Consider the following 16156-nt stretch of genomic DNA (forward strand, 5'->3'; position numbering starts at 1 on the left):
AAGTCTAAGGATTTACCAAATTCCGATTGTTCAGAAAATTAATTTTTTTAGTATTTATTATAAATATTCTACCTATATAATAATTCATGATCCCCAAAAAAATAAGCTATTTTACACCCCATCACACTTCCAACTAAATTACTGAATATGCCATCTACCGAACATTTTGCCTTCCAAACACACGTGCGTCCAGTACCACAAAAATCATACTTTGTTAACTCGGACAATCAACCATGCACAGCTTCTCACATTCTCCTTTTTTATTCTTAGCATGCCTACTTCTGATGAATCTACCTATTCTTCTTTACATTCTTTCTACTTCAGGATATAGCCATTTCAAATTTAAAAGGAGATCTAAGATCCAGCACTTTCACCTTTAACATTTCTTATCTTCTATTTCTTTCGTTTACTTCAATACAAATTCAACATGAAACAGGTACATGTTCTTAACCTGTCTTATTAGGTTTTGTATTCTTTAAAACTAATTATTTATTTTGTATTTGTTTTTTGTATTTGTTGTGTTCAATTATATGATCTTCATTAGTTGTGTGTTTCGTGTATAATTTGAATTTTGTTGTTTCAATAATGTTGTGTTGTACAGGGCAGGGCAGTTATGAGCATTTGAAATTGGATAATTTCACCTCCTTACGTAAAGATAAATGTATCATTTCATACTTTGTAAATTGCATTTTTACTTAAATTATGAACTGTGTATTTAAGCATTGATTTCTAATTGTTAACTTTCTTTTAGGTTTCCAACCTAGGAAATTTAGGAGAGTTGATATTTTTTGTCAGGCAAACTGTGAGAACGTTAACAATCATGATGATACTGATAAGAGTAATGGAGGTTTGTGTTTCGTTACACTTCCAAGACTGTTGAGTACAACCACTTAATTTTTAAAGATATATTATTTTTCACGCAGTTTTAGAAGTTTAGCTTTTTAATTTCATGTGTGCGGTTGTTTTAGAACGCACTCCTGTTGGCCGAACAACCAGCCCAGTTAAGAATTGTCAGAGTATATGTTCTCCTCATACAGGAGTTACTCATTCATCTACTGTGAACTACAGTGTTTCATATCCTAAAACCCCTATTACACCTGTTGCATTTAGAGTTCCATTTGCTGATATCACAAACCAAGACAGAGGTTTTACCGAAATACTGTTTCATAATTTTTTAGATTCAAATACCACTCTTTATTATTGATACTTTGTTTTATCACTTAGAATCCAATCAGTTTGCTAACAAGATAGGAGGAAGGCAGAAATCCAAAATTCAAGGATTAGTTAATATCAGAAATCAGGACAGTTGTGATACATAAATACAAGGTAGCGTTTAACATCACAAATCAGAGAAGTTGTGATACAGAAATCATTTCACGCTCACTTAATTCTCTATTGCATGTACTATGAAAATTAGTATACTGACACAGGAATGCATTTTTTCTAGATTCAAATCAGATTTCTACATTCAAACCCCAAAAAGTTGCAGGAGTTAACCTTTCAGAAATAACTCATAGGGTTGACTGTACAAAGTCTTCTTAGAGCACGAGGCGTTTGTTTGACAAAAATGTAGGTGACACTGACTGTGATTTAGCAGGTTGTGTAACTTCTCTTCACTCTTTTTTCATTTTGGTGCTATTAATTTATGCTTCATTATCTGACACTAGAAGTTATTATCTTTGTAGAGCATTCTACAATTGCAGAGCTACAAGCAGACGAGGGTGAATTATTTTGGGATTATGGTAATTGCCAACTATACAATGTCATGAATTTTCTGTACTCTTTTGATGGTAAATATTTTTTACAAATTGAAAACTTTAATTTTTGTAGACCACGACATCCACGAAGCAGAGGATATGAACATTGAAAATAATCATGAAACTTTTCATACATGTTCTTAGATTAATATAATTTACATTGACCTTATAAATATTTTTTTAAAGGCAATTATGAGTGAAAGTTTTAACTGGTTTGTTGCAGTACCAAAGGGTTATGCCAATCTAGGCCCCCCAACTGCTTCTTGTCAAAAATGTGGTGTTGTTATGTGGAAGGAAAAGAGGATAAATAAAAATGTTAAGAAGGGCATTCCGAAGTCCAGTTTATGTTGTGCACAAGGTCAGATTAAACTTCCCCCCACCCCACCAACACCTGCATATTTGATGGGGTTATATAATGATCCTGTAAAATGCAACTATTTTAAGAGAAATATTTGTTTGTATAATAATGTTTGCTTTTACTTCGACGGGGGGTAAAGTTGATCGCACCATTAATTGTGGTAGAGCTCCTTACGTGTATCGTCTAAATGGTCAGAACCAGCATACTCTGTTGGAGCTAACTACTGATAAGATTATATGGTATGTTCGTGTTAGAGCATGAGCTGTTTGGAAAGGTATCAATCAGAGAACCAATGAGTTTCGTGGATTCAATATAATATTTAATGATGCACAGGTATGACAACAATGTAGTCTTTATTTCAAACTTATATTTGCTCAACCACTTCTATAGCTTGATTAATATTTCTCTCACATAGGGTTGCAGGATCCATGTATTTATTAGTGAAAAGATTGTTAATGGGTTTGAGGCTGATCTTAAAGAAGGACAATTGTACCGATTATCGAATTTCAAAGTTTGTCGATATAATGGTGATGAGAAAAATAGATGCGTGCGAAATGACCAACATACATTCTTCGACAACCAAACTGAGATGAAGTTGTCTGCCATTGTAGTATTACATTTTCTGCAAGAATATAAAGTAAATAATCCATTTATTATCCATATAAAATTCAATGTCTCCAGACGTAGTTGGAATGTTAAACACCTCCTCCTTCAGGTCTTACTGTACTAAAAATGAATCTAGCAAATTACATGTGAAATTTAGTATGGCTGATGGGAGGTAACCACCAATTATCCTTTATAGTAGTTCCATGTTGATATATGTCTCAATAAGTATGAAGGTAAAATTTTAGTACTTAAACTTTAACAGTTTTGTCGATCATGAATATGACTTTAACATTTGTAATCTACCACATTTTGTAGCTACCAAAGAAGGATTATTTCTCTTATTTCAATGAAGGATTATTTGTAATCTCAATAAAGGATTATTTCTCTTATTGATTTCAAGTCCGATAAAATGAAGGTAAGAGTCTTATCGTGACATTCTTGCAAATAACTAACCTTACGCTACTTGAAATGACAAATTTAATTTAATTTTGTTGTCCAGCAATGGCACCTCAGTTGGGCGGAAGGCTCTTCCAATAGGTGATGGTGGATGCTTTCTCGGCAATAGAACAAACTAGAATTATGATGGTTTCGAACACATCAGTCTATTCTTGGAAACGAATTATATAGTCATATATGTGATCCTGTTAGTAGAGGTGATTCCGACACTTCTAATTTTGGCATAGGTGTAATTTTGCCTGCTAGATTTATTGGTTCAAAACGTTACTTGCAGCGGAATTTTCAAGACGCTCTAGCTGTCTGTTGTCATGTGGGTCATCTCGATATATTCCTCACCATGACCACCAACCCAGTTTGGGATGTAAGCCTGAAAATTGTCCTGATATTATTTCTAGAGTTTTAAAATTGAAACTTGAGCAACATATGACATATGTGAAGAAGAAATTCTATTTTGGAACCTGTATTGGAGGTAAATAATCTCTTATTTCAGAAAATGTCATAATAACCATTCAAACTGTACAGTCTAAATTTACAAACCTATTTTCATGCAGTGATGTATGTCATTGAGTTTCAAAAGCGTGGATTTCCTCGTGTCCATATGTTGATATGGCTTGACAGTAAATCAAAGATTCATCTAAACAAATATTGAGAAATATGTATCGGGAGAAATTCCTTACGCACTCAAAGATCCACTTGAATATGCTGTCGTGAAAGCCTTCATGATCCATGGTCCGTGTGGACTACAAAATCCCAAATCTCCGTGCATGAAATGTTTGAAGTGTATAAGACATTTTCCCAAAAAGTGTGATTCATGCATGATATTAAGTGGCAATTTGGAAAATCTTAAAATAAGTAATTTATGACTTAAAATGAATAAGGGACTTATAAGTGATAAATAGATGGATACTTATAAGTTAAATAAGTATTTGGTTAAATGTCAGAATTTTTTTACTTAATTGAGCTAAAATAAATAAATTTTAAATATAATTATCTTAATTCGTAAATTTTAAATTAGAAAGACATATAAAAATAAAAATTTTAAAACAAAAATTAATAAAAAAGCGAAAAATCAAAATAAGTTGAAAAAAAAATACTGCTAACATTCAACTTATCAGCTTATAAGTTGTAAATTCAACTTATAAGTTGGGTTAACAAACATTCGTCAATAAGTACTTACGGGCTTATACCAAACATGCCCTAAAACTAACTATATTTCCGTGCATGATCCATGATTTGGTTGTTTTTATAAGAACTATATAAAAATGACTATATGTTGTTATTGACTTTAAATACTAAAATAACACATAATACTCAAATTTTTAGTTTTGAATTCCGCAAATACCAAATATTTAAATTATTATTTATATATTACTCAAACTTCCAGGTTCGAACCCGCCAATAACAAATATTTTATATTATTATTTATGCACTACCAAAGTTCTTAGGTTCGAATTCCCTTCCAAGATTTACAAACATACTAATAAGATTAATGGTTCAAATCTTATCGATCATTTGCTATTTACTCTCAACTAAAATAAAATTTTATTATGATTATAAATAATACAAAATTTAGATTTATAAAATATTGATGAACACGCACTAGGGGTTGAGATTATGAGAAGAGTCTGGTGAAAAAGTTTCCACCGGACTTGGACTTGTCATCTAAGCAGGCTGTATGAACATATCTTCCAAAATTGTCCACCTGCCTTGATTCCCCCCTTGTATCTTTTTTGCATATTTTACAAGTTTTGTCCACCCAACCTTCCTCGACATATTCCCCGTCAACTGCAGATAAACAAGTACAGTATCATACATAACTAATAATAACTAAGGTGCCATTTAAATATTGAGATTACAATCTGGTTAAGCAACGTACCATCAACGTAGGATTTGAAAAAATCTTTGTATGTTCCTCCAATTTTCCTTCTGAGAGCACCATACTAATGGTAAAAGGGAGTGTTATTCTAGCTAACATAATAAACTAGGAAAAAGGAGCCAGCTAGCTAGCTGCAGCCAAGAAAGATTGAATGAAAAAATGGGTACCTGCTCCCGGGTCATTTTAGATCCTGATTTAGTAGCTTGTCGGGCATCGTCAAGTAGCTGGGCATCTTCTTCTGATCGAACTTGGGCAAAATCCAAAGCTTCTGTTACACTCTCGAATAGATTCTGTTTCCTCTTGGTCTCATTATTTGTTTCAGCTTCTTCCTCATTCTTCTTCTTGGCCGAGACAACAAATATTAGTGTTCCTGCTGATCTGCTGTGCATTGCTTGTTTTGGTGTTGCCAACCCACTCTGACGACGACTAACTTCTTGCAGGAAGAAGAAGTTGTTGCTGTTGTTGTTGTTGTTTCGTAAAGGCGTGGAGGGAGCCACCACGAGTACACCGCCACCTCTCACCATTACCGAGTCCCAATGTTCACCCAACAATCCCTTCACCTTGCTTTTTTGTATAGGAAAAATTTGGAAAGGAGGTAGCGTTTCAGCAGTACTGAACACAAAACATTAAGCAAATACCCCCCCCCCCCCTTGTTTCTAATGGAATTTAAATTGATACGATAACTGAATAAATCTTTCAACACAAAAATAAATATTGCAATTCTTAACTACATTTATTTGGCATGGGATTGGCTAAAACTGCAGTGGGATATTGCAATAGAATGAGAGCCACGCCTTGTGTGTGGTAAATATAAACCCAACGTGGACATTTAGCTGACGAAAATAAGAGTATCTTGGTGCTTTATCACCACAAAATAATTACATAAAAAGGGGGTTTAATTTAATAGATAAACCTAACTTTTCTTGCCTAGGAGCTACTATTTTTTTTGTAATATTTATAATGAGCAAGTTGAGAGTTTATCGAAGATGCCCTTTAAATATAAATACTTATTATATGCAAGGGTTAAAAAGAGCAGCAGATCATGGGTTCAAATAGTTGGATCATTACACTTCACTAAACTCTGCACAACTGCTCTTATATATCTATTTCTTCTTCTTGGATAAAAGGATAGAAGCTCTTTAGTTCCTTAGAAGCTAAACAACATACACCATCCCAACCTTGAGTAAAGAAGCTGGAGGAACCTTGAGAACTACATCTGGCCCTCGACAGTTCCTTCTCATAAAGTTGTACCCGTAATTAATTGCCAACTTCTTAAACAGAGATGACCCTTGTTTCGCTTTCACATGGGAGTGCCCTAGCATGAACGCGATCCCTGCTTGTTGAGCTGCAAACAAATCTTCTAATTCTTCACGCAACTGTGTATCAGATTCAAATTCATTCCCAACGGCAAACCTCACTCTCCTTTCAGCTGCACCAACTGCTTCCAGCTCAGTTATATCTGTCACACTCTCAATTGTTGGGAACCCAATAGATACACTTATTGGTTGCACATATTCATCAACTTCAAATGCTGAGCTACCAGAGAAAGCCACAGTCCCGATCACTGTTAGTCTAGATGATATATCTGAAGGAGATCCGCCATCTTCATAACATATATCATTTCTTCTATTAACACGACACAACTCGTATCGTATAAAATCAGCCAACTTCCTAACAAGTTCAGATTCAAAAGAATCAACATCCTGATGAACGTCTCGGTACCCGTAACGAATAATGCACCTGTAGGAACGATGAGCTGCAGGACCTACGCGACCTACAAGATAACGTTCTTCTGGAGGCACAAAAGGAACAGGAACCGATTTTATGCACACAAATACAAGGACACGGTGAAAGGCAGGGAGGTTGGTGACAAAGCGTGAGAAATTTGCAGGAATTCCAGAGGTTAAATCAGTAAAAACAAGGCCAATGCCAGGCACACGAGAAATACCTAGGCTTGGACCCAAAGCTAATAGCCATTCCAAGGAAACCTTATTGTGTAGATCATATTCGTATTTCTTGATAGTGGCATAATGCCAAACAAACATGATTGTCACAAGGAAGAGGGAGAGGAGGATTGGGAGCCAAGCACCTTCTAGGAACTTTATTAGGGAAGCAGAAAAGTAGAGCAATTCAATGGAGCCAAAAAAGAGTAAAAACAAAAGAGCTATCATGGGAGATTTCTGCCAACACAGTATAATGACCAAAGATGTTAGGCATGTGGTCACTAGCATTACTGCCATCACTGCTAATCCTGCAACCGAAAAATACAATGATTATGTATAACTACAATGGTTGCCTTAAATTATATCAACTAGTAGAAAAACATAGATTCTTAGCATCGATAATTTTACATTACAAGAAGTGAAGAACGAGTAAAACTTTTTTTGGTAGTTGTTTCAGAAGGCAATTACCAAAAATGCTCATTTTAAATAGGATGCTTTTACCATCCATGCAATAGTCCAAAAAAAAAATCGAAGGTTGTGATGCTATGCAACATTAGAGTAAAGACTTCTGCACGATCCAAACATTTGTTCACTAGATCATGATTAATCGTAAGTTGCATATTTGGATTATTAACCTGAAATATACCTGATGCATTCCCCATGTGTTTTGTGTCTCTAAAACCAATCGTTACAGCAATGCAGAGAATCATGAGTATCCAGTTAATCTCGGGGATATAGATCTGGCCGTGTATCTTGTCAGAGGTGTGTACAACCTTAACTCTTGGAAAACAACCAAGTGATTGACTCTGGTTGATGATAGAAAATGTTCCACTGATGATTGCTTGACTTCCGGCAACAGAAGCAAGGATGGCTAGTATCAGCACAGGCCACCTGACACTTTCTGTATGGATAATTGCAGTGCAAATAAAACATTATATTTAGTATTCTTATCAGTTGATTATAACCAAATTTATACACGAGTAATCATAGTTTTAAAAGATGTGCGTTCAAATTCAAACAGTTTAACGTGAGGATACAAAAGAAAAATTTACCAACATCTTTTATACATTAGTTATCAATTTTCACCTACTTAATATATGTTGAAGAGTATAAGATCATGTTGGGGCCTTCCTCTACCTTAAGATTTATGGCGATTGGTTTTGAGAGTGGTCTCAGGTTCGAGTCCTCCCACCCCGGGCATTCAAATATATTTACGATTGACGGGGAGTTTGATCCTGTTGGGGCCTTCCTCTACCACCTTAAGGTTTAAGGCTTTAAATTTTTTTATCTAAAAACCAACAAATTGATTCATCTTAGTGCATAAAAATCTATGGGCAGATCCAGGTTTGGTGTTATAGCCTTGGTCTGGTGGTTTTTCTGTTCACATTAACACCCATAATAATTGATTGTAAGCACCTTTAACAGATCCAAACTCGACAGATAAACATATTTACAATTGCCTAAACAAATGCGTGGACATTGGAAGCTGGGTATAAGAGGTGCACTTGAGAGAGCTTGTGTACACGGTTTGTAACTGAGACTCTGTGTGTATCTTTCAAACTAAAATTACCGTCTTTTGAAGTAAATATGAGTACCGATTGTCAAATCTGCTATCCAATTAGCTTTTGAACATTTCGAAAAAGTAACATGAAAAAGGAAGAGTCTGGTCAGCTGATTTTCTCATTGCAGCGCTATGTAACCACACAATAAATATGTTTACATTTAACATCATCCATCATGATAACTAATAGATGGTACCTGGAACAGAGACATAATAACTGATCTGGTAGCTACTGACGTGGTTCTTCGATAAGTAAGCTGCTTGTCCCATATACGCCAGTATTAATGCAGGATAAACCATCAAAGTAAAAGCAATCTGCAAGAGAATACATATTATGACCTAAACCTAAATTCACAAATCGCATAATTAAAAGGATAACAAAATCCTCTTTTGATGTAACAGTTCTATATTACTGGCAGTTAATATCACATAACCATTAATCTCTTTGATAATCATATCCAAACAAGCCCAAATACCAGACTCAAATAGTTTTTAAATAAATGATTAATAATAATTTATGCTTGCAGTACCTGAATTGCAGCATATGAGAAGTGGCCAAGATCAGCAAACATTGCTTCTGAACCTGCAGATAGAGGTCAGAACTTGTTTAGGCAACCCACACGTCCCCACAGAACTACATTCCAGGACAAACTTTTGGAATCAAACAAGATTAGACAGGTATCAGTATCGACGACTGGCAAGCAGAGAATATTAATTAGCCAACTCATTTTTAAAGGCTAGAAGTGCTTAGCCACGATAATATAGTTCTTTCTCAAGGGTTGATGATAAAAGATACCTATGCCTATCAATTTAATTATCCTATGTCTTGTACTACAAAATTTAAGTATGTATTTCTAATAAGTAATAAGGAAAAAGGGACTTCGGCGTCCCAAAAATAAATACTACTACTGGTTCATTCATCAAGACTTAGGCAACAGTCATAAAAAATTGTCTCTCATGACTTGACATGCCAACTGCAAGGCAGATGACTGTGCGAAGTATCCTAATAACATCTCTGGTTTCCAATTCCAACTATTAAGCTTCCATAGTAATAGCAATTTCCTATATGCCAGAGAGTTGTAGTGAAGTAAGACATGCATTGTCAATTTGTAACAAATCTTAAAGCACTCGAGCTTCCTTAAACCAGTAATGCAAAAGACAATCTCTTATACCAGGGTTAGTTTTTTAATGCTGAGACACGTTATCATCTGTGGTATATATAGATATGGCTTCATGTTATAAACTTATTATATAACTCTGGCTATTTGTTACCTATAAATAATTGTGAACAGTGATGGTGCGGCATACTCAAGTTGTAAGTGTAAATCAGAATTAGTAGACAGGGGTTTGATGTGGTGTCAGTTCTTAGTACTTATTTCTCGGAATTTGATACAGGTAAGCATGCCACTGGTATGTTGAGAGTTAGACTTGCTTAACACTTATTTCTGGAACTGATGAGTTGTTGAGTATAAGAACTTTTGGCAATAAATTCTTTTGGAGTATGGCCTGACTTTGCTGATGCAGCTGTAAGCTTATGTATTCATAGCGATAGTTGCCAAACTCTGAAATTTTTGAAAAATAGGTTTAGAATAATAGTCATATATTTTTCTAATTCTAATAATTAAGTGTATTGTTTTGTAAATATATAATTTGCACATATGTAATAAGATACTAGTTCCGTCATTGGATGGTTTTATTGTTGAGATACTATGAATTGAATATATCAAGTAATCTTGTTTATAATCATCTCTCTTCTAATTTTAATTCTTTTACTTAACGATCAGTATTACAAACATATATCTGGTGAGAATAAAGATGAATTAATTTCAGATTAACCAAATAGTCTGAGGGATTCCGAAAACCCTGAAGCAATTGACTTCGATACTACTAAAAGATGTCAAACTATAATGGATCTATTTTCATTACTGCATCTATCTAGTTATAATTATCTGACATTACATGAAAAGAGGCATATATACTATGATCTAAAATGATTATTAGTAGAAAAATTATTAGAGTTATCAAAACACATGGCTGCTAGATTTAAAATGCAGAAACATGTGAAGATAAGCACCAGGTCCGAGTTAAATTCATCAGCTATTGAAGACGTAAAAAATGTTTAACTGAACCACAAATGTAGCATGATGAGTTTGTTTGCGAACAAGAAATTTATGATAAAATGGAGGTGGTGGATCATATTGATTTTTCATATGGGGTTGCTAATTCTTTAAGCATGGTGACTAACAATAGCGTTGATATTCCTCCTCTCTCATGGTATTGGATCCTCTAACTTATTCAAAACTTGTAGATTAGTTTTTTTTCAATGGCAGAGGAAAATGATATGGTCTGTGGAGCATGAAATTTAGTTATTAATTGTTAATTATTATATAAAATTGTAGATAATTTAGGTGTTTAAATATTCTAAGATATGCTATATTTTACTTTTATATATTATGGTAGTAGATATCTACTAGTTCATAATTATCACTTAAAATTATATTTTGGAATTTACTTGTTTATTAAAGTTATAGAATATTTGTTTATATGATTGCAATCTCCATTATTATTCTGAGTTGAATTATATGAATTAAATATGAGGAATTATTATGTTTCCTGCTGATTTTATGGGTCTGTCGTGCATCAGTGCTTATTATGTTAAGTCACCTCAAATCTGTCGGGTCAAAAAAAATCTATGAGTGCTACCGGAAATATGTGTAAGGAAGGGAGGTTAACTGATTTGGGCATGAGAACTGAGAACATGGCGACAGGATGCCTTACCTTTTTCCAAAGGCAAGATGCCATGTCCCGTTGGCAATGCCAAGATGACGCCATTAACAAGTTAACCGAGACTCTGGCCTATATTTTTACTCTGGCATAAGCCTAAATCCTCGGTATGCCTATTTATCTTAAGCTTTTGTTTCTTGATTATATTTAAGTTATCTGATAAGCGTAAAGATATTATTGTTTGAGCTTCGGCTCTAAGAACGAGTTCACAACCTAATGTAAGTGGTCTAAGTTGAACCAAGCCTAACATGGATGCAACAAGGCCAATTTGTTTCTATGGAGAAAATAATTTCAATTGTTATGGTAATACAAAAAAAGATCCTTATATCGCCGCTCATGAAGGTTAATAACAAAATCTGCATCATTAAGTATAATAACCAAATTTTTTGCTTGAAAATATTACATATGTGAAGAGAGCGTGTTGAAAACGTATTCACACACATGACGCACTAAGTCTTCAAACTCTTCAATCCACTACATAATTCTCATAAAATTATCAACTTGGCAAAACAATTATCTAAAACAACTGACTTTATAACAAATATAAATAAAATGCAACGTAAATAACGTGCTTCTTGACCATTTGTACCTGTTATGCACAACAATATTCCACCAAGAGACATCCATCCTCCCCTTTTTGTCTTTTTCAAGAACTTGAGCATGTAGTAAGGAGAAAGTGCCTTGTAGATATGCCGGTTCCAGCGGAATATATTGTACAAGCCAAGACCACTAAGGCATAGTAGCCAGACCAAGATAATTGGTGCAAAAAAGAAACCTACACGATGTGTGCCATAGTGTTGTAGTGCAAAAAGGCAGACCAGTATAAAACAGGTAATTGGAATAACCGCATCTGCAAATAGGAAACAAACTGTCAAATACATATGGAAGAAATAAGAGAGAGGTCATAATCCATCTTATCAAAAGTAAATATATCTGTTAGGATTTTTAACAATGAATTGTTTCTTACAAACTTTACATAGTACTGAAATATACAGATTAAACTGCATAATTTAATAATTTATCCATGGCACCACAACCATTTAATAACACTTGATATTGAGAACTTGTCATTTATGTTAATATTCGAGAACATTTCAAGTCATAATGAGCAGACAGTAAAAACACTTAATTTTAAGAACTCATCATTTATGTAAAATACGAGAACATTCCCAAGGAAGGTTTCTACTTTCTCTCAATTATGTGGCAATAGTTAGAAGGCAATAGCAGAAACAAAAAAAGCCAAAAAATAATTTTTTTTCTAGCCAACAGTAGTATTGAGGACTCATAACCCGACTCTCAAGTAGCATTGGTGGATAGCCGATGCATAACTTATCTACCTACTGCTTATCCAATCAAAATGATGTTGCGAAATTAGTGGTGCTAGCAACGTTTTCAGAAGCTAAGCAGATGAAGAACCTGCTAACTAGAGCCACTGACAAATATATGCCACCAGAGTAATTGTGTCTTTGTACATTCTTAAAGCTAATCAATCTATCATGTACAATCAATTAAGATAGCATGTTTGGTACTGAAAATGCACGGGGTTAAGTGCTTTTGTGAAATCGCGTACCATTTCCTTGGGCGTACAGTGTTCACAATAGATTCGGATTGGCGAAAACTTTAGTTTCTATATGTAAACCTCTAATCCAGAGGCAAGACACAAATTACACTCCAGTTTGGTTGGCTTATTTCACTACCAAACAAGGGAGAGCTCTCAAATCACAAAAAAGAAAAAGAAAAAAAAAGGTTTCTAACCACTGAAAGCATGTGACATCTGTGTAACTGGAGCTGCGCCAAAATGTGGCCTAGTGGATACCCCTCTTCTTTTGTTACTAAGAGGTCTAGGGTTTAAGCCTCAATGAAGGCATGCATGTGTGCTTATTTTCAACTTTCTGATCAACAATAAGAAGAAAAGAAAACCTTCTGTTTTAGAATTTTACATAGTTTGCTGGTAGTCCTGGAGAATGGAGTACTTACATTCCTATTCAACAAGTTCACTGCAAACTGAAAAGGAATTACCATTTCACGCCACAATTTGATTAAAACAATATGATCTTCAGTCTTCACATCCCGGGCCAAAAAGATTAATGTTCATAACTTGATCAATTTGGGTAACTTGAATTACGGGCTATTTGAGAGGCAGTGTGCCCAAATACATATCACCAACCAATCTACTTAGGATGGTAAGAAAAGAGTACAGTAGATTATAACACATTACTTATTAGAGCGTGGTAATGGGTTTGGAACACATTGATTCGATGCAAATGTACAGTTTAAAGATTTTTTGGTTATAACATAATTTGAGACAGCTAGGCCATAAGATCAGAATGAGCAGCTTGAGGAACAAATGAAACACAATCAAGATTAGTATGTAACTTAATTCAGAAAAACTTACATTGGTGGTGTTCCATTGACAACTCAAGCCCAGAAACTGCAGAGAAAACTGAAGGCGAAATTGGTCGCATGTCAGCAAATGACAGAAAAGATAATGAGGCGCGGTTAAGGAAAACAAAGAACTTGCCTGATATGGTTGGAGTGAGAAGTCCATCCCCAATTACCATACAAGTACCAAGTAGAACCAAGATAAGCAAAGCAGTATGCAAGGACTTGTGGCTCTCAAGAAACACTCTTATTCTCAAGCTACTTTTCCTCTCGGTAGGTTGCTCCATAACATAGGTTGATAATGCTTCATCAGCAAGTTGGCGGTTTGGAAGAAGGCCAACGTTGGCGTGTCGGCAGATTAAGGAATATAGTGCAAAAGTGCCACCTGGAGTAAGTGGATGTTATGCAAAAACACGGAAACTTATTGTTTGATGAGAATGCATATGGTACTAGTAGTACTAGTGTGTGCTTACCCTCTCCATTGTCATCGGCTCTTAGAACAACAAAGACATACTTGAATAGGGGAACTAGCGTTAGAGTCCAAAAAACAAAGGAAAGAACACCAAAAATCTCTTCATTAGTGTCGGAGTGATGAATATCATCGGCAAAGGTGCTCTTGTAAACATAAAGAGGGGAAATGCTGAGATCCCCATAAACTACACCAAGACTTTGATAGGCTAATAGCAGGGTGGTCTTCCAAGAATCCTTCTGAATATATCACATTAATAGAAGTTTAAATAACAGTTGATGAGTTTATATATGTTGAGTTGATAGATAGCAAATTCCATCCTCAAAACTAAACTACATAACATAAATGTGTGTGAGAACAGCCCCGGCATATGTAATACAGATATATATGCTAAACTATCAGGTATGAAGCATACATATTATTTAGTGAAATATATAAAGGAGTTAGAAGAATAATGAACAGGAAAACAAACCCTTGATGACCTCCAAGATTTGGCATTTTCAAGATCCATAGTCCTTCCCACATATCAGATGAGTTTTGAGATATTTCAATCTTATTGCAGAACAAGATAAACTAAATAGACCCACCAAGTTTCAGTAGCATTTGCCTACCTTAGCTAGTTGGTAAGAAAAACAAACAGACACAAAATAAAAAACAGAGCGAGCATATTTACAGTCCAGACTCCAGAGGTTGAAATTTACTGTAATGTAAATACATAATAATTTAAATGATTGAATAACGGTTAGAATCAAAAGGTCTTTTCTTTTTTTTTTTTATGTATAAATTTAATTGTTAAGTAGTACAAGATTTTATAACACTAAATCTCGCTTTTTTGAAATATGTGTGAAAAAGCTTGTTTTTTTATTATCTAACTGTTTTCTCGGTTTGATTCATCATTTTAATATATATTATTAGAAGTTGTTATATGTCTCATTTAATGTAATACTTTTACATTTGTTAATTTGAAGTCCTCTCATATATCATATGTCAGTAATAATTAAAAACTAGCTTTATAAAACTAGTTTTTACGAGTTTGAAATTTAAGATTCGGTTGAATTCGAGTTTGTACTCGGACCCTATCATTTTTAATCGAGTTTGAACTTGATAGTTTTCGACTCGATTCGGATTGATTATACCCTTAGTTGTTACATGAATATAAAGTTAGTATCTCGATGTGAGTTAATTATCCGTGTTTCAATAATTAATAAATTATTATTATATAGTAAGATATTATCAACAAGTTAATATGATAATATATTATCAACAAGAAATTATTTATTTAATGTATGGATTAAAAAAAAATTCTAATCTCATTGTTGCACATGAGTATAAAGTTATTATATTGTAATCAGCTAATTATCCAAGTCTTAAAATAATTTTATTCTATATAAATATTAAATTATATAGGTTTAATCAACCAAAATAAAGTAAGAAGTATGTAACTCAATATTTGATTTTATCAAAATATAATCAAAGGAGCTCCTACCTCAAGTAGTTGAAGTTATGTGTTTGTTGTAAGTGTAAAGTTAACATATCGAAATGAGTTATTAAATCAATTCTCAAATTATTATGTTTTATATAAATATTAAAATAAATATAAAATTTAATATGAGGCGAGACACCTCGTGTAAATGTGTAAATAAATAAGTTCTAACTCAATACTTAATGTTATAAAAATTTAATCAAATGTGTCTCTAACTTAAGTGGTTGATGTGTTTAATTTACAAATAGGGGGCATAGGTTTAATTCTCATCAACAACTGTTTTTTATATTTATTAAAATACATGGGCAAAAGAGTAATTTCGAATAAAATGTTTCCCCAAAAATAAATAAATAAATTTTAACTCAATACTTAATGTTATAAAATTTTAAATAAATGTGTATCTAGTTCAAGTGATTGATGTGTTTAATTTGCAAATAGGTAGCATAAGTTTGATTCTCATTAACAACTGTTTTTGATATTT

At 33.8% G+C, this 16156-nt stretch overlaps 2 protein-coding genes and 1 long non-coding RNA gene across 7 annotated transcripts; 1 reads left to right on the forward strand and 2 right to left on the reverse strand.

Moving 5' to 3' along the window:
• Positions 1-207: 207 nt before the first annotated feature.
• LOC141671955 (uncharacterized) lies at positions 208-3636 on the forward strand. 5 transcript variants are annotated; one of them, XR_012555309.1, is made up of 9 exons: positions 208-436; positions 602-661; positions 752-1326; positions 1448-1597; positions 1686-1742; positions 1981-2448; positions 2531-3136; positions 3221-3374; positions 3452-3636. It is a non-coding gene; the product is annotated as an uncharacterized LOC141671955 (long non-coding RNA). The 5 variants fall into 5 exon arrangements; XR_012555311.1 differs by having other exon boundaries at positions 752-1145; positions 1225-1326; positions 1981-3136; XR_012555308.1 differs by having other exon boundaries at positions 752-847; positions 969-1326; positions 1981-3136.
• Positions 3637-4702: 1066 nt separating this feature from the next.
• On the reverse strand, positions 4703-5774 carry LOC141671953 (uncharacterized). The gene is made up of 3 exons (XM_074478412.1): positions 5221-5774; positions 5054-5117; positions 4703-4962 (listed from the first exon to the last, which is right to left on the reverse strand). The coding sequence occupies exons 1-3, from the start codon at positions 5575-5577 to the stop codon at positions 4790-4792; spliced, it is 594 nt and encodes a 197-aa protein (XP_074334513.1). The 5' UTR covers positions 5578-5774; the 3' UTR covers positions 4703-4789.
• Positions 5775-5988: 214 nt separating this feature from the next.
• LOC141671951 (potassium transporter 2) lies at positions 5989-14829 on the reverse strand. The gene is made up of 9 exons (XM_074478409.1): positions 14665-14829; positions 14197-14431; positions 13863-14108; positions 13737-13784; positions 11931-12191; positions 9088-9140; positions 8755-8872; positions 7643-7897; positions 5989-7304 (listed from the first exon to the last, which is right to left on the reverse strand). Exons 1-9 carry the CDS (start codon positions 14701-14703, stop codon positions 6208-6210), a joined length of 2352 nt encoding a protein of 783 aa, XP_074334510.1. The 5' UTR covers positions 14704-14829; the 3' UTR covers positions 5989-6207.
• Positions 14830-16156: the final 1327 nt, after the last annotated feature.

The sequence above is a fragment of the Apium graveolens genome, chromosome 7 (assembly GCF_009905375.1).
Source record: "Apium graveolens cultivar Ventura chromosome 7, ASM990537v1, whole genome shotgun sequence".
NCBI lineage: Eukaryota > Viridiplantae > Streptophyta > Magnoliopsida > Apiales > Apiaceae > Apium > Apium graveolens.

Bases quoted from the DNA above. Each gene is read 5' to 3' on its own strand.
- LOC141671953 (XM_074478412.1), bottom strand. From the start codon at position 5,577: ATGGTGAGAGGTGGCGGTGTACTCGTGGTGGCTCCCTCCACGCCTTTA. The intron at 5,118-5,220 runs GTACCCATTTTT...TTTTACCATTAG, and splicing joins CTAAAATGACCCGGGAGCAG to TATGGTGCTCTCAGAAGGAA. The intron at 4,963-5,053 runs GTACGTTGCTTA...GTTTATCTGCAG, and splicing joins TTTCAAATCCTACGTTGATG to TTGACGGGGAATATGTCGAG.
- LOC141671951 (XM_074478409.1), bottom strand. From the start codon at position 14,703: ATGGATCTTGAAAATGCCAAATCTTGGAGGTCATCAAGG. The intron at 13,785-13,862 runs GCAAGTTCTTTG...TTTCGCCTTCAG, and splicing joins TCTCACTCCAACCATATCAG to TTTTCTCTGCAGTTTCTGGG. The intron at 7,898-8,754 runs GTACCATCTATT...TTATCCATACAG, and splicing joins TTATTATGTCTCTGTTCCAG to AAAGTGTCAGGTGGCCTGTG.